The following is a 25124-nucleotide window of genomic DNA, read 5'->3' as shown; positions in this document are numbered from 1 at the left end:
AGCATTTCCATTTTCATTGCTGTGTGATCATTAGTTCCGGGACCTAAAGAAAGGCCAGTTCTCAGGCAAGATACATTGTTGCTCAAGGCTTAAGGAAAGCCTGAGGGAGAATGTTCACCTCCTCCTTAAAGGGCCTTGGACTGCCTGCCTAAGCTTTAACTCTTTCATTCCCCCCTTTTTCTTTTAGGAGAATATGGTTACCAGGGATAGGGGTGGAGAAATCATTCCATAACTTCTTCCTGCTGGTGAGGGGTGCAGACCCTAAATGGTTGAGGCAAAATATTCTCCTTACCCTCATATTGAGGGTCTCTGATTCAGTGGCCCTGAGTAATAGCTAGAGAAGGCAGTAGGAACTGTAGGATCATGAACGACCATTTGTCACTTAAATCTCTCAAGCCACTTATATACAAATTTCATTATACAGTTACAGATATAAGGAGAAAACAGGAAGGATAAGATGATTACAATTTTTCCAGTCAAGCTAATTTCCCAGCAAGGAGGGTTTGTGAACCAAGATTGTATCTGTGACCAGAGTGGGACATCAGGGAGTCCATTTTGAAGAGTGACCAGAATCTCTACATCACTGTTACTTTGTCTGGAAAGCCATTGTATCCTTTAGAAAGAACAAAGTAGACAAGTAGATGAAAAGGCAGAGACCACAAATCAGTAAAAGAATTAATGTAATCAGCAGTCCAAGCAGTTGCAAGCAAGAGTCAACAAATCAGCTTACATTTGGTAGTAACTTTGATCATGGTCTAGAGAGAGTCAACATTTGGGCTGCCCTGTTTATAAGAATGGAACCGTTTGGTGTGTTTATTTACATTTTGAGCGTAGTAGTAGTTGAAAGAGTGACAACCTGAAACTTAACAGACAAAATAAATATTACCATTTCTTTTTAGAAGAACAAGTCTGAACCCCAATGTAGACAGCTGTCTTAGGGAGACTTAGACCACTTGTCTAAGTTTGTCCAAGTAGGCTTTAGCCTCTTATTGTGGTATTAACATATCAGCCAATGTAGTTGTCACCACTAACAATTTTAGCATTTTTCTAGGTATGAAAAGATGCAAAAATTTGGGCTTAAGAAAATGTTTACCTGAAAATATCTAACTGTCCAAAGGCCTGTTTTGTCCATTTTTCCAGAGCACAGAGTGAGGACCTAATTTCTGATTTCTACCCTGAATTCCATTCAGGGGATGTTGAAGGTCAGTAACTGTAGTATCCATGATTCAGTCTTTGTAGAAGCAGACAGCAAGTGCCAGTGTCCAGTCACAGGGCCCCTTTATGGCCATGAGTTTGACCATAGTTTGGGGGGCATATCATGACCACCTTGTCCCACAGTGCTGAGAAGGCTCATTCCCAGATCTGTTGAAGATTTCACTGACAGGCCACTCAATGTGCTGTTACTGGACTAGGCCCTGTGAGTAGCAAAAGTCTCTGGACTGCACCTGTCTCACGAGTCTCTTGGTCCAGGGAAATATCCCCTGTTGTTGCTTCTTTTCATATACAGAGTCACACCATTATAACTATGGATTTCATATGGAACTGTATACTATCATATCAGTGGCTCAGTCACACACTTCATAATGTAAGGAACAATACTTCTTGAAACAGGCAATACAGAAAATAATGTAGTTAGCAGTAATAGTAAAATCATAAGTAAGACCTTAAGTCAAGAACTTCCATTAGGTATAGCCCAGTGACATCTCCAGGTCATCTGACTTAGTTTGTTAAATGACTGTAGCTTGCTGTTAATCTGGTTGTAGGCCCTGGAGCATCTGATCTTTATTCAAAGACTGGTTACTGAGATAAGGTTTAGAAACAAATTCAGAGTGTCCTCTTTAATAACTTAATTAAACCTCTTAGCAGTGTAACATAACCACAAGGAACTATCTCGGAAGTGAGTCTTAGTAAACACAAGTGTGTGTTAGTCACTCAGTTGTGCCCGACTCTTTGCGACCCCATGGACTGCAGCCCACCAGGCTCCTCTGTCCATGGGATTTTCCAGGCAAGGATACTGGAGTGGGTTGCCATTTCCTTCTCCAGGGGATCTTCCCGACCCAGGGATCAAACCCAGATCTCCTGCACTGCAGGCAGATTCTTTACCATCTGAGCTACGAGGGAACAAAGCTAGAACTTAATATTTAGTGAAACATAATAGATGCCATAGGCCTAACATCAGTTGGGTAGATATTTTTCTTTTAGAGCTCCCCAGTATACTTTGAGATTTCTGTATATGTCAGGAGACAGGGGTGTTTTTTTGTTTGTTTGTTTGTTTGTTCTTTTTAAACCTTAATGAGGCTGTTCAGAACCCAAGTGTCTCCAATTTCTGGAGGGATGAGACAGAAAACAAAAATGTTTTAATTTTACCCACCAGGATAAATCATTAAACTGTTTTAAACCATCAGTAACTTAAGGAGAAGAACTTCTTTACATCTGAAAACAAAGATTAGAAGCCTGTAATGTGTCAGATAAAAGTCATAAAAATTTAGTCATATTTAGCAGCCTATTCAATCTCATGTAATCAATCCCTTTGTTCTGCTGTCCCTGCCCAATGACCGAGGACATCAGTGAAAACAATAGTCCCCAAGAAGCTTGTGACGTTTCTTGCCAATGTCTGTATGACGGGGCCAGCAAAGTGGGTGCCCCAATCATTGGAGATTGTAGAAAACATATTTTAACCATTTTTATCCAGTGTGAAATATTAACCCTGAAGCCAGGAAAGGCTTTATCTTATCAAATAAAAGTGAGGTTTGTCAGGGAGCTGGGAAAAGTCAAGCGGCTGTCTTGGATTTCCCATAACCCCAACTGTTTGGTTTATAGCCATGGTTTATCCATTTTATATGCCCTATGAGGGGTTAATTTTTGTAGAAGCGGAATAAGATTTGTCTATGTGTGCCATAGTCTGTTATCATAAACCACATTCCAGGAAAACTTTGTTCTTTCAACAGGAAGAGAAAACCAAATTCCAGATTGGTACCAGCTTTAATTTACTGTGAAACAATAGTTATTCACTTAGAGTAGCAATAAAAGATTTCAAAGGCAGTTTAATGTCTTAAGAAACTTGTATCATGCACAAAACTCTCTTCCACTTGCCACAAAACCTTTTTACACTTTCTGTATTCACTTTATTTGCCCATTCAGAGGACAGCCACCTATAAGTTCAGATTTACTTCCTTTTTCCTTAATAGAATATAATTCCATTCCTTATAGTTTTTTATTGAAAACACATGTCCTACTTTCTTTCAGCAACCATGAACTGTACTTTATATCATCATTTTGTAGGTTGGTAAATACAGATCACCCAAAGCTATATCATTTGCAAAAGTATCTTCACACTGTCTATGTTAATTAGATCAATAAACAAACATCAATACCAGGTATCAATTCAATAGTGAATATTTCCCAGTTCACACAAGCCTGAAATTCATTTTAGTTTAATTTATTGAATTTAGAAGTGTTTGATATGTATGCGCTTACTTCTCTTTAGGCCAATCAAATAGAGCTCATTGACCAATTAGCCTTTAGCAATGTTGTCAAGGATGGAAATACACACTGAGACACACATAAATCTGGACAGACAGAAACCTCACAGTTTTCCACTTAAAATTTAAAATGTCTCTTTGCCTTTTTTTCCTTGGCCTGAAGTTCTACCAATTTGCTTATGGCTAGAGTCCCAGACAGAGTGGGCTGTGTATCTCAAGGACATGATAAGAGTTAACTTCAGGTTTTCTCCCAGGCATGATTTGTTTCTCAGGCAGGATCAGACCTCCAAAAAAAGTATTTTAACAAGCCAGCTTTTTCTTAAGAATCAGTTCTGTAATTTCAAAAGATTTCATTTTAACCAGTTTTCTCTGGGGTCTAAAGAATATCATGGCCATTCAGTGTCAAAAATGTCATCTCTCCTTTTTGTAGTCATAGTTTCATAGCTAAACTTTAAACCAGAGAGTGTTCTAGTTGGCTCTGATGACAGGGGTAGACTTGACTGATAAGATGTTGTCCAGGCAGAAAGTGTCTCTCCGGGGAGGTGAGGTCTTCCTTAAAACAAAGAAACCCTGTGTATAAGGGATTTTTAGTCTCCAGGAATCAAATTTATCCCAGTTTTTCAAGATACAATTCAAAGGGGTGGTTCTGTAACTGTTAGCTCCCATCTGTAAGAGAGAAAAAAGGGCACCCAGTGTCATGGTTTTTTTCTATGGGAGGCATCCCTCCTTGCTCTAGATGGGGGTGGAGACAGGTCTTCCACCTAAGCTTCCTTCCCTGGCCGTAGTTAACCTGTCTCTTACCAACGCAGGTATGTCATTACCATCCCTCCCCATTCTACCACTAAGGTGGGGTGGAGATGCACTAGGGGTAGACCTGATGGCATCTCAGATTGATATCCAGGTCCTCACCATTAAAACCTTGGCTTGATTTTTTGCTCCTCCTCTGATGCCACCTGGGGTGATATGTGATAGAAAAAGAGGTGGTGAAGGGCCAGCCAGCAAGGAAAAAGTGATTTTTGTCCTTGAGCTATTAGGGCCAATCCTTCCAGTTCATTTCCACAGATTCCGCAGAAGAATATCTAAGGAGTTGAGACAAAAGCCAGCAGAGAGCATACTCTGGTCCACTAGGAGCCAACCTTACCCAAGGAAGAAGCCCATTGCACTTCCAATCTGACCAGATCCTAGGATTCCCAACCTGTGTCCTCAGAAATCTCACAGTTGCCAGCAGAGCCTCCATCCATATGGACTGGAGGCACAGCCATGACAAGAACTCACTTTCAGGTCGCTGACCCCCAAGGCAGGCAGCTCAGAGAGCATTTATCCTGAGAGATGTTCCTAGAGCCAGAGCTCCACCCAGCTCTTGAACGTGCTCCTCTCTGCAGTGCATGAAAAGACAAGCCAGGTATAACTTTTGGCTTCTAACAAGCGTAAGTGCTTTGTGACTGTCAATCCAAATTTGGGGTCTGAGTAATAGTACACAGTATCAGTATGGATTGCAAGTCCCTTGAAAGTCTATGATTCAACAGATTAGGTTAGTAATTTCAATTCCCCAGGCAGTTATGAAATGGTCAGAGGGACAAGGAAAAGCTGACTGGGGAAAAGAAGTTTGGTTCATATGCTTCTAAGCTAGTAAAGTAGAAACTTTACAATAAAAGAGTAAAAGAGTCCCAGCTCTGAGTATTCTTACCTTGTCTTAAAGATCCCGGACAAGCCTGCAAGATGATAGCTTATGGTAAATGGTGCTGCAGGATTCGTGGTCTCGGAAGTAGAAGATTTAACTCCGAGACCAAAGACCATCTCAATCACTCAGAGCTTTGTGTAGATTTTATTAAAGTAACAAATATAGAGAAAGCTTCCAGCAAGAGGCACTCGAAGGGAGCAGGAGAGTACCTGCCTCAGTAGTTTAAGCGGGACATTACATACTTCTCAACTAGCTGCTAAGAGTAGATGAAAAGAATGCCTCAAGGTTGTCCTAGTTCTACGAGACCCTTTCCCAAGGCATATATCCTGAGATAATTTTGGTACAAGATTAGCCAGGGAGAACAGGTTCGGGGCAACCTCTCTGGGGAAGAAATACTGTTTCTGTGCAATCAGGGGTACAAGTCTTGAGAAACAGATTCCCAGGCAAGATCTGTTACATAATCATTAACATAGAGCCTAAGAAAAGCATTTCCATGAATAAGACATTGTGCTGTGTGATCATTAGTTCCAAACCTAAATATGTATCTCAGGCAAGATATATTGTTGCACAAGGCTTAAGGACTGCATGAGCAAGACTGTTCCCCTCCTCCTTTAAGGGCCTTAGACTGCCTGCCTAAGCTTTAACTCTTTCACTGGCTTCTCAGTCTCACCAGCTACTATTCCACGTGAGTGTAATAAGTTCCTTTACACATGAGTGTAATAAGTTCCTTTACTATTCCCTGTGAGTGTAATAAGTTCCTTGTCAGAGCTGGGGTCCAGCTCTGACAAGCTGCTGGGCACTCACCCAGTGAGGCCAAGAGCAGAGCAATGAAATCATCATGTATTTAGTAGAAGTCATAATGAAAAACATCAAGATGTTCCTGGATGTGATTTCACTGGGATCTCAGAGTGAATACTAAATTGGGCAGCCATGATTTCTTGATTTATTTAAGAATTATTAAAAGTGCATAGTTTAAATGAGGCAAGTTTAAATGAGGCATTATAAGTGGTTTTGGAGTAGGAAATGGCAACCTAATCCAGTGTCCTTGCCTGGAAAATTCCATGGATAGAGGAGGCTGGTGGGCTACAGTCCATGGAGTTGCACAGAGTCAGACACGACTGAGTATGCACACATAGTACATAAGTGGTTTTGACATTTACATAAGAATTAGTGATACATCATTTGAAAAAAACCCTTACAGCTATATAACCTAGCACACCAAGAAACGAGATAAAAATAATTAAATAAGATTACTTATTAAAAGAATAAGTCTTGACAAATAACATTTATTTCAAACTTCCAGGCATCTTGGTGGCAGAACATCCATTAACATTATTTCTTCACTACTTTATGAGAAAAAGCAAAAATTGTAAACTTTGTCCCCATTAAACAGATAGGAAACTGGGCATTAACCTCATTGTATCAAAATAGATAATTAATAGATGCATTTACTATCAAACTTAAGGGACTACCACTGGCCACCATGCTGTTTGTCTTTGGATTTTTCAGCCTAACCACACATATAGCAAAAGCAATTATATGTAATTTAGAGATAAACTAGACAGTATGATTCTTATAAGAAAAGTTGCAATTGAGACCAAAGAATAGTTCAGTTCCATCAAGAACCTGCTTCTTACAGAGATAATCACCCTAGGTCAAGGTTACTCTACATCCCAAATTTTTTTATAATATTTGCATAACAGAAATTCCACTAAGTATTGCCAGGCCATCCTAGAAAGAGAAGAAAGGAACTCCTGTCTGATCTAAACTCTGGGTCTCACACTTTTCATGACAAATGAACTTGGTCATTTCTTAGTTTATCTGTCTCCTGTTTTCTGGAAAGAATACCCCTGGTCACCTCAATTCTGCTGTGCCTTAGGGTGCGCTCTGCCTCCCAGACCATGAGCCTTGAGGCTGGGAAGAGCACTTTTCCCTCTGGGAGTCTAGAGGTGCTAAAGCCTGGATGCAGCCTCAGGACAGAACTGGGAAGAGCAAGGCCAACCCCTACTGAGAAAGAGAGGTGAGACCAAGTTCCCCCCAGGTGGCAGGAACTGAGGTCTCCAGGGCCCGCATCCATGCCTGGGGGCTCCAAGTTTCCCAAACTCTTCTCACATATAGGATCTCCTGGAGTAACTGCCCAGTGAACCCCTCGAGGTAAGTTTCAGATAGATTTCTGTCCTTGGTCACCAAGAGTCCTAACAAATGCAATCTATGTTTCCAAAAGAATACATGTCAAAAACAATTTTAATACTTGCAAAAATGTTTGACTGAACACCTCTTTGTACAGAATGACACATTTTATTGCATAAAATATTTGAAACAGCTGAAGTTTACAAGCTTACAAAATTTGAAATGAGATAACCATTACATTACATGGTTACATTAAGATAAGTACTAGGATATTGTTTTTAACAGGAAAACACACTATGTACACTGTTATAATTTAACTGAATTTCTTATCTTAGTGTTTAGTCTGTTATCACAAACATGAGGTGATAAAATTATTTCTAGGTTTGAATCAGCGCTACAGTGCTATATGTTTAATATATGCTACATATGTATATATATATATGTAAGTACATATATTACATTAGGACTCTGTATAGTCATGAAAATTCATAGAAAATTTTTAAAATGCAGACTGAGAAAGCAATATTCTTCATGGGTTTTTGCAGATGATTTTAATCTGATTCATCACTGCTGAAGTAAGAACTGTCACAGTATTCAGCCGTGTAAAGGAACTTATGAATGACTGGGTTCATCTTCGGAATCCAGTGTCGGGGAACCAGATATGTTGAGAGATTAAATAAATCTACAAATACCTTGTACCTATCACTGGAAAAACACATATATACAGATGTTTTAGAATTATTGATATGAAAGATTTTTAAAATTTTCAAATAATGATATTTTACCATAAATAAATTTCTATATTCTATCATATTATATATGTTATGTGTTGTACATATCAAGTAGTGTTAGTATTAAGATTGCTTCATTTTTATTCCATATCCAAAGTTTATGTCCATAAAACAATATTATGTGTTTCAGTGATCAGGACCAGACTGGGCCAGAACAAAACCTAGAGTTATTACTGTCATGCTACCTTCATAAAGATAAGGATGTGTTCCTGTTTCTGACTTTTAAAGGGTGGGATGCAAAACAGTAAATTGAAAGCAAATAAAATTCCCAGTTGTTCACTGGAAAATATTTCCCACCTGTAAAGTAGCCGCCAAGTAATAGACATGAGTGCATTGATATATTGAAACACCATCTCAGATTATATAATAAAAGTCTGTAAGAGCTGTTTTCACTTTTAAGATTGCTTTTGTGTTTGTTAGCCAACTATTTTCACTTGTATTTCACTTGCAGAAGAACACTTGTCTTTAAAATCACATTTGGGTTCATATTTTGCTGTCATTTGCAACTCATGTGACCTTTGTCAAGTTGTCCAAAGCTTAGTGTTTTGGTTTCCAACTTCATAAAATAAAAACCACAATCCCTTCCTCTCACCAGGCCTTTGTGATGATTTAATGAGAAAGTGACACACTAGGAAGGTGGTTTGTATTCACTATTCCCACCACCACTGATGGGTGTGCTCACTTTCTATGATCATTTATTGTTTCATGCTCACAGAATTTATTTCTAGGAAAGGAGAAAATGTGTAATGATTATAAAAATTCAAACTAATAAATTTTTAGAATCATTCAATCTAACTTTTATTCCTGGGAAAATGAAGATGTATAAAAATAATGAAAACAAGCTGTGCATTTTATAATTTAGTCAATCAGGTGGTAAGATTAGGGATGAAAATAGGTGAATTACAAAGAATTTCAGGGTCACTTTGCTATATAGCAAAAATTAACACAACATTGTAAATCAACTATACTTCAAAAAATTTTTTGAAGAAATTTAGAGATTAAATGTGAACACCTCATTTATTCTCGAGCTGATTCTCCTTTCCCAAGGGGCCATATAAGTTTTCCAGTTTTCAGATGTGTCTATATATCTATCTATCCATAACATTGGGAATACTAAATAAGAAAATGAATGTCCTTGAAATCTCTCTAGCATGTTTTGAGTGCTCAGTAAATGTTGCCCTCTTTTCTTGTAAATAATATGAAAAGGGCACTCTGGAGACATGGAAGTGGTTTTTAATACTATAAAAGTCATTTCAGTAAACAAGCTGTGTCATTCATCTGGCCAAGAGGACATTGGTGATATTAATGATACCTGTTTTAGTCTAGCCCAAACCTGAGGGAGAATGAGTTGAAAACACTTCTCCTTGGGTTAACTTGGTTCCCTCCCTCACGGGTGATGAAAATATTGGCACCGTGCCCCCTCTCATCCCAGGATCCAATTGATGACCTTCCGGAAATAAGGATGTTTACAATGATCTCCAGAAGCTTCTGGAGGAATTCCTTAATTTAAGGATAAATGTGTTGCCAGCAGTTCAGACAGGAGCAAGTGTAAGTGCCTTGCCTAGATAAAGCACCTCTCCGTGGAGAAACAGGCGCTGGCGGCCCCGTGGAGGTGAGGGGGAAGGCCCGCTTACCTCACGGTGGAGCGCAGGTACTGGTACCCAGAGGACCCGCCGGTGCCCGCCTTGCTGCCGAGCATCCTGTGCACCATGCACACGTGGTTATCTAGGTGAACACACACATTAGCTCCGGGGCGTGAGGAGGAGGGGTCGGAACTATTATTGCCTCTGAGGAAAGGCTCCCCTTTATCATTCCCTATGGGAGGTTCGAGTGTGAGCCAACGCAGCTCAAGGAGAGACTGCCCGGCGCTCCGCCTGGTCCCCGCTGCGCGGTGCATCCATTCTTCCCTAGGATTAGCTCTTGGATGCCAGGGCGGGGGGGTGGGGGCACACTGACTTTTATGAGCACTTGTTCCTATCGCCTTCATGGAGCCCTTCCTCCATTAAAACAAAACTACTGGTATTATATTTTCAAATTGCATTGACACAAAGATGACTACATTACTGTTATAAATTAAAACATTTTCTTTGACCTAAAGTCTACTTTTTCCTTCTGATGATCCCTGGTGGCTCAGACAGTAAAGCGTTTGACCCGGGTTCAATCCCTGGGTTGGGAAGATTCCCCTGGAGAAGGAAATGGCAACCCACTCCAGTACTCTTGCCTGGAAAATCCCATGGACTGAGGAGCCTGGTAGACTACAATCCATGGGGTCGCAAAAGTCAGACAAGACTGAGCTACTTCACTTTCTTTCTGATGATCAAACACGACATTTTCCTGGGCCCGCAAAGAACATGTGAGCCCTGAAAACTGCCTGCCATTTTGCACTGGGTGGGTGGCCTGGGTGGGTGGCCCTCAGAGAAATTGCTGAGCTGTTTTTTCACAAAGTAGCCCATCCCCCCCAACACACACACACACACACACACACACACACACACACAAGTGGAGGACAGAGGGCTAATGGTGCTTGAAGGGAAGCAGGGTTGTGGGTCAGGTTGGGGGGAAGGGCTTACATCTCCACTTGGTCATGAGTGAGTCCACATCCATGAGGAAAGTCAGGAGCTGGAAAGGGACCTGGAACCTGGGCTCTTCCCTAGGGAACAAAACCACCATCATCATCTGGACCATAAACATGTCCAGCCAAGTCCAGAGTGTCAGAAAGAACACATACTCTACAATCTGCTGGGCCCCAAACCAACATCCCCTTTGCCTCTGGGGAGCTGTGACAGTTTTGATCACTCTCCCAGGCTTAGGAGATAACACGATTCATCTTGCAGTGTGTGTTTAAAGATTCTAGAAGATTCCTTGAAGTACATGAAATAACCAGAGTCACACCCCACCCCCATTCTCATAAAAGGCAGACACAGACACCATCTCAGGTTTTCTAGCCAGTAATAGCCTGGCATGCTGCGATTCATGGGGGTCGCAAAGAGTCGGACACGACTGAGCGACTGAACTGAACTGAATAGTCAGAAACTTCTTCCAGGCAAGGATATTAAACTGTGAAAACAAAGGCTGCCTGTTAAAGTTTCCTCTAATACATATATACATAATAAATATATATAAATAAAATAAAATTATATATATGTATATTTTTATATATTTCTGAAATTTATACATATATATATAATTTTATTTACATATATATATTTCTGTTTTCATCTCCTTCATCAGCTCCCTCTGTGTATTTTCTGCAGAGGATACATAAGCCTGAATGGCATATATTTACTAAGAATTGAGGAAAACAGTCAAAACTGTTTTTTATGCTGCTGCCATTCTGAAAAGTAGGTGAGAGAGGATTGAAAAACTAAATGAATTCAAGTAAGACATGCAGTAAACATAGATTTTTTTTTGTTTGTTTTTTTGGCTTTATACCAGCATGGCATCTATTGCTCTGACACATTCAATTTATGAAACACAAAGATGGGCCTCAGACATGGTGGGCGGTGATGACAATTAGACTTGAAATTGCAGAGCAAACAGAACAGCAATTTATATGGTGCTTCTACTTCATTCTTTTTCATTTTATAAACAGGAATAACAATGTCATTAAATGACAGAACGTATTTCATGGCTAAGATTCTGAGATAGATTCAACTTCCGGTCCTTAGGACACAATGTCACAGAATTTAATGAAAAGGATATTTGATTAACTTGTGTGTGTGTGTTTTTAACCCATGACAGGGATAACATTGGACTCTTACTATTTAAAATAAAGAAAAACCTCATGAAACTTCACAATTATTTTCTAAGCTTTCTCCCAAATCTAAATGACTTTTTAAAAACTATGATTGCAATGTATAAGCTTTATACTGGATACATTATCTATATCTACTCCTCAATTTTTGCTTCAAATTCTCTTCTTTTGACTTGTTTTTACCTGTAAAAATATATCATCAAGGCCCCCTGAAGTGCTTTGTATGATAGCCGTCTTTCTCCTGCAAGACATGGAACAAGTTTTAATTTAATAGATAATTTAAGACCCTCCTGTTAATTTGGCATCATCACCTTAAGTAATTGTTCATGTTTTTAGAAAATAATGTGAATGTTAATTAAATATTTAATCCCTTAGCTTGAATTTGGAAAACTATCATTTAAAACATTATTTTAGTATTAGATTTTAAAAGACAAAATAATACACACATGTATACACACACACACTTTAAATTCTCAAAACTTTTAAATAGAGCTAGAAATCATGCAATAAACAGCCACAGACAAAAGGACTTGACCTTTTTTCCTCTAAATACTTAGTTCCTATATCATTTATTAATATCTCACTGAAAATAATGCAACTAAATTATAGAATTATAAAGTTTATTAAATATACTTTGTCACTTTCAAAATAAGAAAAAATTGATAAAGATAACTTGTAAGATAAATTTTTAAATTCCTTACTTCTATGAATGGAAATATCAATGTCCATTTTATCCCCCCAAAGTAGGGTATGGTATTTTGGTCTCACAGTCTTATGTTCCAGGGGAAGGATCCTCTGAATAGAAATGCCTACCTTTACTAAGGAGATGCTCATGACGTTTCTCATCAAATAAGGACAGTAATACCTCTTTCTGCTTCTGATATTCAGCCATTTGTTCCTCCTTTTCCTCTGACTCTTCCTTAGCCTTTGGGAGGAAAGCTGCATTAATATTCCCAAGAGAAAATAAATTCTTATTTTAGAAAATATTGCTTGTGAGAAATAGACTAGCCCAGGTGCAGAAAAGGTGTCCCTAGGATATGCACTGTATCATCTAAGAGTATAGCTTGGAAATTGTGAGCCAGGCCCTCCCTCATGCCCACTGGTTCTACCCTTTTGTTTAAGTTTAAATGATCTGTTAAACTCAAATACTCTTTTCATAAATGTCATGATAAATGAACTCAGGCAAAACTGGAGAGACTATGAGTGATCAATAATGTCTAATTTTAGACAATAATTATTTAATACAGGGAGTAAATTAATTCCACTTAGGAAAAGTTAAGAATTCCTAGTCAGAGAAACTACTAATTCTACTGAAATTCTATCTTCAGTGCAGTATTCTATAAATACAATTCCTTAGATATTTTTCACTGTTATATTTTTATTCATTCGATATTTATTGATTTGTTTAAGGAAATTTGCATTTTCCTGCCTTCAACACATGCTCTACTTAGGACTCAATTACTTAGAGCAAAAATCAGTTACTCCAGCTGACTTCCATTTATCAGATCAAGCATATCATGTGGTCAGAATGTGTGTGCCTTGTATGGCCAATGGACTATTCATTCATTCAGTAAATGTCAGCTAGTGACAGAGAAAAAATAGTGAGGAAAAACTGAGCCCCCTGATCTCTATCTGGTGAAACAGTGAAAACTTGTTAAATTACAACCATACAACTAGGTTCATCTGTACCATTTCTCCACATATATGCATTAATATACTTTATTTTTCCTCTTTCTGACTTACTTCACTCTGTATGACAGACTCTAGGTGCATCCACTTCTCTACAAATGACCTGATTTCGTTCCTTTTTTATGGCTGAGTAATACTCTATTTTATAAATGTACCACATCTTCATCCACTCTTCTGCTGATAGACATTTAGGTTGTTGCCAGATCTTAGCTATTATAAACAGTGCAGGGTAGGAATAGAGATGAATATGTAGAGAACAGATGTGTGAGCATTGAGGTTTGGAAACAGAGGGCCAGACAGCAAGATAAATTGGGAGATTGGGATTATATATACACTATGCATGTTTGTGTTCAGTCACTCAATCATGTCTGACTCTTTTGTGATCCCATGGACTGTAGCCTCTGTCCATGGGATTTTCCAGGCAAGAATGCTGGAGTGGGCTGCCATTTTCTCCTCCAGGGAATCTTCCTGACCCAGGGATCAAACCTACTTCTCTTGCATTTCCTGCAGTGGCAGGAGGATTCTTTACCACTGTGCCACCTGGGAAACCCTATCTACTATAAAACAGATAGCTAGTGGGAAGCTGCTGTGTATCACAGGGAGCTCAGATTGGTGCTCTGTGATGACTTAGATGGGTGGGGTGGGGGATTTGGAGTCTCAAGACAGAGGGGATGTATGTATACATATGGCTGATTCACTTCATTTTACAGCAGAAACTAATACAACATTGTAAAACAACTATACCTAAATTTTTTGAAAAAAAAATTTAAATAATTGTAACCATGGGCAGTGAAGTAAAGGAGCAATGTCATATCATCCCAACTTACATTAGCAGAGAGGTCAGGAAAGACCCTCCTGCTGAAGTTTTCCTTGAACCAAGACCTGAAGACTGGGAAAGAATTATCTGAGAAAGAAGAATGGAATCTGAAATTCAAAGAGCCAAATAAGCTAGAGGTAAACAATTGAGAATTACTGGTGTCTAAGCAGATGCCGCAGCAGCAGGTGTAAACAAGTTCACCCGGTGGAAGAGGAAAAAGAAGATACAAGGGACCTGAGCCCATGCATTGTGAATCTCCATAAGTTACTGGTTTCACAAAGAAACATGAACCCATGAAAGAGCTGGAGAAGTAAGGGTCAGAAAACTAGGTGAGGACAAAATGTTGATACCAAAACCATGGGGGGAAAATGTTCAAGAAAGTGTAGGTAGTCATTAGTATTAAAGCCAGTAGGAAGTGAAATAACATGAAGATAAAACGGCCATTGGATTTACGTATGGGGGTCATTTGTGAATGACAGGAAGGAAGACTGAACCAGGGTGAGAATTAGATGGAGAAAAAGAAATAATTACACTCACTGCTCTTCAAAATACCCTGCAAATCTGAATGCAGTGTAATGTTCACAATATCCCTATGAGGTAAATACTCATATTTTACATTTTGCCAATGAAGGGAGGGAAGCAAAGAGAACTGGGTAGCAGAAGGGTATGTTACACGGTCACCAAGAAGGGAAGGGGAATTTGACCCACGACTGTGATAACACTGCATGGTGCACATAGCCTCTCAAGATGCAGAATTGAAACAACTCTTCCAAAAATTTGGTCATGAAGAAAGGATGAGGGCCCTTAACATGAGAGAAATTGAGGAATCAACGGTATTGTTTTAACTGAGAGAAGCTTGCCATTGTCTGAGGAAGAACTCAGCCAATAGGAAGAACTCAGCACACATGAGTGAAGGGGAAGTTAACGTGACTTAATGTATTGGTTGACTGGTCCTTTGGGAGCCCACTTCTGTCTAGAAGCAATCATAACATGAAACTTTCAATTAAAATGAAAAATGTCTATTAGTCTCATCTCCTCAAAATCTTACCTACAATAAACTCCTTCATTTATTTTTTATTATGCATCAATAAAATTAAATCACTTGTGTAATATATTCCAAGCAAATGCACATGTAAAAGAAAAAGACTATAAGGAAAATGAAAGACTAAGAGAAAATAAAATTCCCAAAACTTCTCCTGTAGTAAACTTATGTTTACTTATGGTTTCACAAATACCTGAATCTTCGTGAATTCTTCTTCCAAACCTTTGACAATGTTCTTTTCAAGCTCTCCCCAGAAGTTAAATCCATGCGGCTCTAAACCTGGGGTTCTTTCCAGCCATGCCTGAAGTAAATATTTTTCAAGCGAATACATTGTAAAATTTAAAATATGTAAAATGCTTTGTAACAAACATTTGTGAACTTGAAATATAAAATTTTCCTGGTTTTGAGGAAAATGTCAATACATCCTTAATCTTTTTGTGTGTAAATATTTCTCTTGCCTTTCAATTTCTGCAGTCAAATGCTCTACCACTGAGCTACATCCCCCTCCCCTTCAATTTTTTCATTTATAAAACAGCAGTGCTTTTTTCTCCTAATCTAGAAGACAATCATATTAAAAATTTACTTTTTATTAACAAATTATTACAGAAATCCCAATTTTGTTCTGTAAATCTATGAACATATGTATATGTTGTTTTAATGAGGTATACTAGTTTATTCTCAAAATAGTTTATGTCTTAGGAGCTGAAGGAATCATAACATATATAATTTGATTTGATCTAAATGCAAGGACACTGTGTACTTAGCAACTTTGAAATCAGCTAGCTACTCAATTATTTCAAGATTTCACAGGATTTTTAATCTAGAAATAAAAACGAGTCCATGCATCTCTGTGAACTCTCATGTAGCCTATTCTTGGTTTTGAATTTAACTTTGCGATTCTTTGTCTATAGCCATTAAGTGGCATTAATAGTATATTAACCTAAATCTGTATTTAAAATGCCCAGGGGATTAGTGAGCAGAGCATAATTTGATAAAAGTTTAATTTGCCAAGTAAAACCTTTGTCCAGGAAATCAAGACTGTACATCCTTATTTAATAATTTTCTTGTGCAGAAACTAATAATTCCTCAGGACCATGTACAGACCCACAGAGAATTAGATATGACTGGGGGAAATTATGAAGGACAGAACCTTAGTGATGAACCTTAGTGATGTAGTTTAACTAAGAAACATACTCAACTTGTGGAAATTTTCAATTATGGAATATTTTAAAGTAAAGCTCACTAAATAAATAGCCGTACCCAATTTAAAAATCAGCTAACCCAATGCTAGTTGCTTAGCAGGAATGTTTAACAGGATTGTTTTAATAAAATATAGAGGTTATTAAATAATCATTGACTATAGAAACATCTCTGAAGTTCTCAAGAGAGTTCTTAATATTTTAATTAGTGGAATTTACCAGTTGAAGTATTTTTATAAATTCATTCTTCTCTTATTTACAACAAATGCAACCCCATTTCGACAGGAGTTTTGAAGTCCGGACCTCGCAGAAGCTCAGTGAACAACACGTGCTGAGCGAAACGTCCCGTCTGCGCACGCACCTCCACCAGCTGCAGAAGCGTCCTTTCCTGCTCCGACTTCAGCAGAAGCTCGTTGTCCTTCCCTCCGAAGTTGTCGCGGTAGTGTCTTCTGTTGTAAGGGACCCTCAAGCTCTGCAGAACCCCTATCTTGTTTTCTAACAGGCGGAACTGCAGACTCTGGAAGCCGGACGCCGGGGATAAGTACTCTCTTTAAGAACAGGTCCCGGGAGAGAAGAGCAGGGGAAGGTGCACATTGTAAATCGCTGTAACACTGCCTTCTTGGGGAGAGGGGAAGGTGGTGGTCATGTGATTCTGCAAGTGTCACCAGGCAAAGACACACAGCAGCCCAGGGCTGAACCTATGACTTGGAATTGATCCAAATCAGGACAAGGAGCGCCCAGCCATCATCCTCTCTGTAGGCTGATGTTTGTATAGTTTGTGAACGGTCTTATGTGTATCAATGTGTGTTTATATCTGTGTATGTATGTTCACATGTGCACTTATATATACACATGCATACATGTACATGCATATGTGTATACTAAGTTTTTTCTCAAGATAAAGACAGATGAACATTGAGCAATACTTATTCAGTAGTGCTAAAAAGTCCTTTATAAATTTTCTTCAGTTTCTCCTTAAAGTTCAATTCTTAAAGTTCAGCACTATGAGGCTCTACAAGTGAAATGAATGGGATGTTGCCTAGCACAAAACAGGGCATCACAAAATGTGGTTACTCCCACCAGGCACAGCCCTCACATCGCTATAAATGTTCTCCCTATAACTGGTACTAAGACTTCAATTTGTTAAGTATATACTAAAAAGGAATTCCACTTCTTTTCATTTGATTTGCAACCATGTAGAGGACACTGCTTCTGCACCCCGTGCTCTTAAAATTTCTTCTCAAATCTTAGTTATGAAAAAAGTTTTCTTATAAAATGTATAGTTTACTGCTAAACATTCCATAACAACCTAAGTGGGACAAGAATCTGAAAAAGAATAGATACATGTACATGTATAACTGAGTCACTTTGCTGAACACCTGATGCTTACACATTATTAATTAACTGTAGTCTAATATAAAATATATATAAAAATATAAAATAAAATTTTAAAACATATAAAAAAAATATAAAAAATAAAATTTATTGTTCAATCCATAACTTATACTGTCAGTTTTGGGACTTCTTTATATATCATTCCTGTTTCTCTTGTACTTTTGGTTTCTAATCATTTAAATTTAGTTATGTGTATTGTATCAGCCTTTTAAGCCATGCTAAGCTGTCTAAAGTCCTTTTGGGATAAAACCAGGGTATACATGATGAATTGAATTTAATAGGTTCTGTTATGATTATATGCAAAAGGAAGAGATGAAATATTTTCAATAGCTACTCAAATGCTTCGAGACGACGGCTCCCACGTGCTCACAGTGACAGAGGGACTCCTTAACGCCACACGAAACAGCAGGCTCGTTCTCCCCAGCCCATCAGAACGGAGGGGTAACCCCTGCATGCTGGCAAAGCCGTGTGCACACCTGAAGTCATTGAAGTCCAAGGCTGTCATGGTCTCCAGGACGGAAAACTGCTGGACCAAGAGTTTTAGGATCACCACCACTCGATGCATTCGGGTGACCACCTTCAGCATGTTCCTCTCATCCCTGACCTGGGTGTTAGGAAACAAGACACTTGAGTAATCAATCCTCAATTCTGGGAGACACTAAATAGAGAATAAGTAACAATGCACTCCTGCGGATGTTATCTCTACTTTAAAGAGGAACATTTGCATTAAAATGTGCCTTAGGTAGATGCTAAACAAATGGCAACTCTGAATTGTTTGCAAGGAATGTCTGCAACATTAAAATCATCTTTTTCTTTAAAACTAGAAAAATTCTATGGAAGTTCAATTTAAATAAATTCTGGAACACAACTCCCACTGATTTCAAAGCAAATGTCTCTCTTAGTTTTGCTCTGAGGAATAAAGGTTAGGAGAACGTGGAGACTTGTGGGTAAGGATTAAGCAGACCCTTGGATTCCTCTCTTCTGTCCCAAGGGCAGGAGTTGCCATGGAGATGGATGGGGATGATGTTCACTGTCTGAGGATGAATGTTCTCTCCTTCCCAGCCTCCTTGGCTCAGGGGCTCTGAGCTGGAGAACACCAGGCTGTGTCCTGGGTCCTCCAAGGATGGAGGAAGGTATGTGTGCAAGAAGTGGGCTGGAAGGGAGGCTGAGGGAACATCACCAGGATTCTGACTCTTCCTCCGCCCACCCTGTTCCTCCTCATCCTCTTCTGGCTCATCCTCCTCTCTTGTCTGTTCTCTTTCCCTATCTCCACCTCTCCTCCTGTCTCACCTCCCTCATCATTGCTCCTATCTTCCCATAGCAAACATTCATTAGAAATACAATTCTGATAGCTATTTATTAAAAAATCTACATTAGCTGTCCTGGCAATCCGCCATCATTTGTAACAACTTTTTGCAGGGGAAAAAATTGATTTCTAAACAAAGGACTTGAAAATAAAATTTGAAAGGAATCTTAAAGCAAGGGCATGGTGATAATTACACTGGAAGAACATGACTAAACTCTCTACACTACAAACTTTTTTCCCCTTAAATACTAATTCCACCATTTGGTGTTAAACTTTTCCCATTAATAATATTTTCTACACTCTCAAAGAAAAGTATGAAAGCAATATAGTGACATAGCAACTCACATGGCCATTCTGAAAGATCTCACGAACAGAGTCTAATTCCCACAGGATCTGCTTAAACCAGAGTTCATAAGCTGCAAGGAGAAGATCATCATCAGTCAGGAGCCTTTTGACCATAATTATATGAAAGAAAAGGCTAACACATTGAAAGAGAAATAAAAATGTAACTTAAAAGTCAGTAAATGCCAACATAGTCCTATTTTATGCTACAAACAAGTATTAGTGATCAAGTTAAAATAGCCTCCTTTTAATGAATGTTTTAATATGTCAGGTATGTTATTTATATGCTTTATGTTATTTTTCAACTGATTTCTTTCAACAAAATATTGTGTCTTTTTGGGATACAGCAAATAATCCTATCTTCCCATGTGGAAGCTGGAGGTGTGTGGAGAAGCAGAAGTAATACTGAATATCTATAAAGTGAGATATTAATATTCATTAACCTTATGAATGGGCTTCCCTGGTGGCTCAGACAGAAAAGCATCTGCCTGCAATACAGAAGTTTGATGCCTGCAACATGGGTTTGATCCCTGGGTTGGGAAGTTTCTGTAGAGAAGGAACTGGCTATCCATTCCAGTATTCTTGCCTGGATAAACCCATGGACAGAGGAGCCTGGTGGGCTACAGTCCATAAGGTCGCAAAAGTTGGACACCACTGAGCAACTAAGCGTGCATGCACGCACCCTAATGAGTATGACAACATTTTTGTTTCTAGAGATTTAGACTTTATAGGGAGAACAAGCTATGAACAGGCTGAAACTCTGTCATATTCATCAGTTTCCCTCAGCTCCTGGCATAATGTGTGAGATAAGATAAACACTGGGTGATTATTTTATAAATAGATAAATTAAACAGCAAACATAGTCATTAGGGGAACATGGAAATGAATCATTTTAATGATTGCTCATGCATTCTGTTTGGGCAAAGGCTGTGCTTCTGTACTAATGAAGAGAATAAAATTATACCTTTAAATTAGAGCTAAGGAGACTTTAGAAATCAAATTTCCATCTTTAGACAAAAAGAGCAAATCAAATATTTTTTGATCAGTTTATTTATCAATTTTTCAAGTTTAACTTTGGGTAGCAGGTCCTGTGACCTGCTGACCTTGTGTTCTGATGGAAGGAAAGTTTCTCCATCAAATGATGCAAGCTACCATTTACTATGAGCTCATTGCATGGTGTACCTTGAACCAAGTGTGTAACACACTTTATCTCATGTCATCCTCACAAGAGCTCTGTGAATGAGAAGATGTAATCATTCTTCCCATTGTACAGATGGGGAAATGGAGAGAATTACTGGTCCAGAAATCAGACTGAGGTTGCATCATCTTTAATGGTAGAGATGGGATTCGAAATAGATTTCTGATTCTAGGTGTATGCTGACCTGCTGTCATTCTGCCCTCATTGATTTTGTCTTGGTATAAGCCACCAACAGAATGTCAACATAAAAAACAGAAGAAGTAACACAGTAAGTCAATTATTTTCCTTTTTTTTTTTCTCAAAGGAGTTGATTATATTAGCCAGTCAGTGAAGAAAACAATCATTTGAGGAAAATACAGAAAGAATTGGTAAGACAAAGAAACATCTAGAAATTTAGCACTGATCAGCATGAGACATGGGGCCATGATCAACCAGAGGACAGTATTATAACATGAAGGATTTAGAGTAAATCTTAATGTTTTGGGGTAACAGAGTTCTGTAAGACATATATTTGTGAAATCTTGCATACAATTCAAAGAGTTCTGAGACTTCCTAAACTTCCAAAGTCAGGGACTCCTATGTTAAAAAACCACTTCCCAGAGGTTAGAAGTCTGGAGAGAATGAATACATGTTTTAGATAAAATTTATATTCCTGTTTCTTACCAGATTTCTGTAGGACATGTAAAGTTACAGTAAATGTGAGTGATCTATTTCTTGAAAACAGCTCTGAGTTGACAAGTAGTGACATCTTAATTTTCAGATTCTTTGTGAATTCCAAGAGATAAAAAGTCTCTTCGGATTAAGGACAAAGTCCTACCTGATCCAATAAGTAATGAGGTAACAGAAAGAAGACTGTAATAAATCCCAGAAGGAGGACCTATGATAATTTATCTGACAGCAGAGCATTTGCAAGCATCCTAACAAATGTGATACTTTATTCTTCCACCGTTCTACAGTTAAAAGCATCGTAACTTTCCTCATTACTAATGGGAAACTACTATGAATAGTTACTGTTCAACCCTGTGTGTGACTTACCTTGATGAGTTATGATAAAAAGATGTTCATCGTGGATTTTATTTCCTTTTATTTCACTTTGAAGCTCCTGTGCATTCAAAACTTTTTCCAACTTCAAACAAAAAAAAAAAAATAGAAAAACTGATTTTGTAGAAACTTCTATTTACATGATGAATAAGTTACAGTTAGGATCTAATGTACACCATAGTGACTGTAGTTAATGTCAATGCATCATATACTAGATCTTAAGTGTTCTTACCACAAAAAAAAAAAAAAGAAAGGTGATTATGTGACATGATGCGGGCATTAGTTAATGCTCTGGTAGCAATCACTATGCCGTATGTAAGTGTAATCAAGTCAACATGTAGGCAACTTAAACTTATGTGAAGTTATATGTCAATTATATCTCAATAAAACTGGAAAAAAGATTACAAAAAGACTGATATTGAAATTGCAAAACTTGATTTTTACCAACTTTAATAAATAGAATATGATACTATAAAAAGAAGTCTACCAAATACTCAGGAACCAATCTACTTTCTTTTAAACAATTAATGTCTCTTAACAAGGAGTGAGTTGAATTTATGAGTTTTATTCTTTTCAGAAGAAATTATATCTGTGTATGTGTGTGTGCTGTCATGTCTGACTCTTTGCAACCAAATGGACTGTAGCCCACCAGGCTCCTCTGACCATGCGATTATCCAGGCAAGAACACTGGAGTGGTTTGCCATGGCCTCCTCCAAAGGATCTTCCCAACCCAGGGTTTGAACCTGAGTCTCTAGAGTCTCCTGCATTGGCAGGTGGATTCTTTACCACTGTGCCACTGGGGAAGCCCAGAAATCTATCCAAATATATACTATTACCCTCACTGAGAAATCACATCCCTTCCATCTCTTGAAGCCCGTGCCATAAAAGCTCTATAACTTGCTTAGCCTACTGTGTGTCTGCTGTTCTTTTATTCTCCTAAAGAGTCAGTTCTAAGAAGGTCTTAACATTGCCTATCAGCTCATCCTTAGAAACCCATCAACAAAGTCATCAAGGACTCTAATCATTTCACATCTTAAAAATAATCTCCAGCACGTTCCCTGGTGGTCCAGTGGTTGGGACTCCATGCTTTCACTGCAAGAGGTGAGGGTTCAATCCCTGGTCAGGGAACTAAGTTCCCACATGCCAAGTGGCCAAAAAAAAAGATAAAATAATGTTCAAATACCTCTTTGTAACACCCTTCTTTCATCTAAACTTTTGTCTTCAACATTTCCACTTCACAATAAAGAATTTAAAAGAGAAGCTGTCTGGCTACATTTGCAATTCTAGGCTGGGATTTAGTAACCAGGTCTCATGTGAACAGGTCATGCAATGCCAGCCAGTTATTTATGCTTTCTCTGCCGTTATTGTACTTTTGTCAGGCAGGTGAAACTTCACATACAAGACTTTAGAATTTTCTAACAAAAATATATGCTCGAAAAAGCATACATTTGTATAAAAAGAGATATCTTTAGATCCATAAAACTATTTGGTGACTGAGAATCTTTATGACCCCATGGACTATAACGTCCATGGAATTCTCCAAGCAAGAATACTGAAGTGGGTAGTCATTCCCTTCTCCAGGGTCTCTTCCCAACAGAGGGATCAAACCCAGGTCTCCCACATTGCAGGCAGATTCTTCACCAGCTGAGCCACCAGGGAAGCCCAAGAATACTGGAGTGGGGAGCCGATCCCTTCTTTAGGGGATCTTCCTGACCCAGGGATCAAACCGGGGTCTACTGCATTGCAGGTGGATTCTTTACCAGCTGAGCTACCAGGGAAGCCCAAATACAAAAACAAACACAAAACAATCTCCAAATATGAAAATGTCACGTAGCTGAGTTCAGGGACTAAAAATGACAGATAATCCTTGTAAGGACCCTGCCACTTACTTGCAGGTAGTTTCCATAGATAAGTCCTCCTTTCCGGGCTCTATTCACACCGGCCTGTGATTTGTCTTCTTCATTGTCTTGTGCAGAGAGTGGTTTAAAAGCATATCTGCAGGTGAAAGAAGTGAAGGGGGCAAAAATAGAGCTTGAGAAATCACAGTACTGAGTAATAGGAGCGACGAGAATTCTCGTATTCCTAACTTTTCAAAGTAGCTGATTAAACAGTGGGAGAAGGCTGACGGTTTTCACACTTGCTCTTGAAATTCTGAAATTACTGTTCATATTTGACACTCCTAAGAGCTTTACCATACTCAGGATAGAGGTAAATACTCACCCAAAGTTGTTTCCTACAAAGGGGCACCCACTCATGGTGAAGATGTCAGGGAAGCCCAGGGCTCTGACTATAGCTGGATGATGAGGCTGACCTTCCCAGATGGTCCACAGCTGCTTTTTATGTACCCTGCCCTCCCTGCCCCAGCCAATCAGCCCCTTTGCATCTCCTGGTGGGACTTCTGTTTCAGTTGGTACAGAAGCTGAACTTTGGCAAACTGTAGAGTGGATTTATGTCTGGGGCAGTTTGTTTGCTATTGACCTGAGTATTCTGCCAACAGTATTTGACTTGCTAAGTTCTGCTGTCATATCCAAAGTAACAAGCAGTAAATAAATCGATGAGAGGCAAAGTTTAAAAACCCGAAGATTTAACTAATCTATTCCAAGAACACATTTGCATAGTGTTAGAATGTATAAAAGAATGAGCTTGTTAAAAAAACAAATATTTAAAAAAAAAAAAACAAATATTTATTCTCTTGGTCTTAGATTTAGATATTCTTACAACTCCAAAGCCAAAGAAAGACCTTGAGTGTCTCTGGTGAAATAAATTCATTAATCAACAGAGGCAGGATTCACGCTTAAACCCCAATTTCAGCCCCTTTTCAAAGTTTTTCTGGTCTGAATCTCATCTAATAATTAGCAGCAGTCAGGCTGCTGTACTGTATTAGAACTTAAATGCATATTATTAATTTACTGACACTTGGGCATACTGACTATGCCTGGGTACTGGGAGTCAGCCCACTTTGTCTGCAGATAATTTTAAAACAGTAATAACATAACTGGAGTTCCAAAGCATGCCCATGAGAAAGTATTCTTTCTAGAAAATATCATTGATTGGCCTAAGTTCTAACTGTTGCTTTGAGGTCCATGGAGCCAGAGCAGGAACTCCATCCTCCCTATCCATTGCTACAGTGCACAAAGAACCACACAGAGATGGCTTTTCCTATTTATCTCAATGGTCAGTTGATGTCTAATTCACCAGAGTCACTAGAGGTCAGAAGCCTCATTTCCAGTCTTGGCCCTACCACTGACTAATTTGTG

General features: G+C 38.6%; 1 protein-coding gene across 2 annotated transcripts; it reads right to left on the bottom strand.

The window, feature by feature from the left end:
- Positions 1-3551: 3551 nt before the first annotated feature.
- TDO2 (tryptophan 2,3-dioxygenase) lies at positions 3552-24242 on the bottom strand. 2 transcript variants are annotated; one of them, XM_043902277.1, is made up of 12 exons: positions 24088-24242; positions 23757-23862; positions 21862-21952; positions 19632-19702; positions 18457-18584; positions 16947-17133; positions 15580-15687; positions 12652-12763; positions 12022-12079; positions 10655-10734; positions 9719-9809; positions 3552-4148 (listed from the first exon to the last, which is right to left on the bottom strand). In XM_043902277.1, the coding sequence occupies exons 1-12, from the start codon at positions 24120-24122 to the stop codon at positions 4115-4117; spliced, it is 1101 nt and encodes a 366-aa protein (XP_043758212.1). In that variant the 5' UTR covers positions 24123-24242; the 3' UTR covers positions 3552-4114. The 2 variants fall into 2 exon arrangements, with proteins under 2 accessions (XP_043758212.1, XP_043758211.1); XM_043902276.1 differs by lacking the exon at positions 3552-4148 and adding an exon at positions 7442-7998.
- Between the last annotated feature and the right edge of the window lie 882 nt (positions 24243-25124).

The sequence above is a fragment of the Cervus elaphus genome, chromosome 5 (genome assembly GCF_910594005.1).
Source record: "Cervus elaphus chromosome 5, mCerEla1.1, whole genome shotgun sequence".
In the NCBI taxonomy this organism is placed as follows: domain Eukaryota; kingdom Metazoa; phylum Chordata; class Mammalia; order Artiodactyla; family Cervidae; genus Cervus; species Cervus elaphus.
This window is presented reverse-complemented; position numbering and strand designations above follow the sequence as displayed.

Coding starts and splice junctions, on each gene's coding strand:
- TDO2 (XM_043902276.1), bottom strand. CDS start 24,122: ATGAGTGGGTGCCCCTTTGTAGGAAACAACTTTGG. Junction 15,688..16,946: donor CGCTTCTGCAGCTGGTGGAG/GTGCGTGCGCAG, acceptor TATTTACTTCAG/GCATGGCTGGAAAGAACCCC. Junction 7,999..9,718: donor TACCTGCGCTCCACCGTGAG/GTAAGCGGGCCT, acceptor GTGTTTTTCCAG/TGATAGGTACAAGGTATTTG.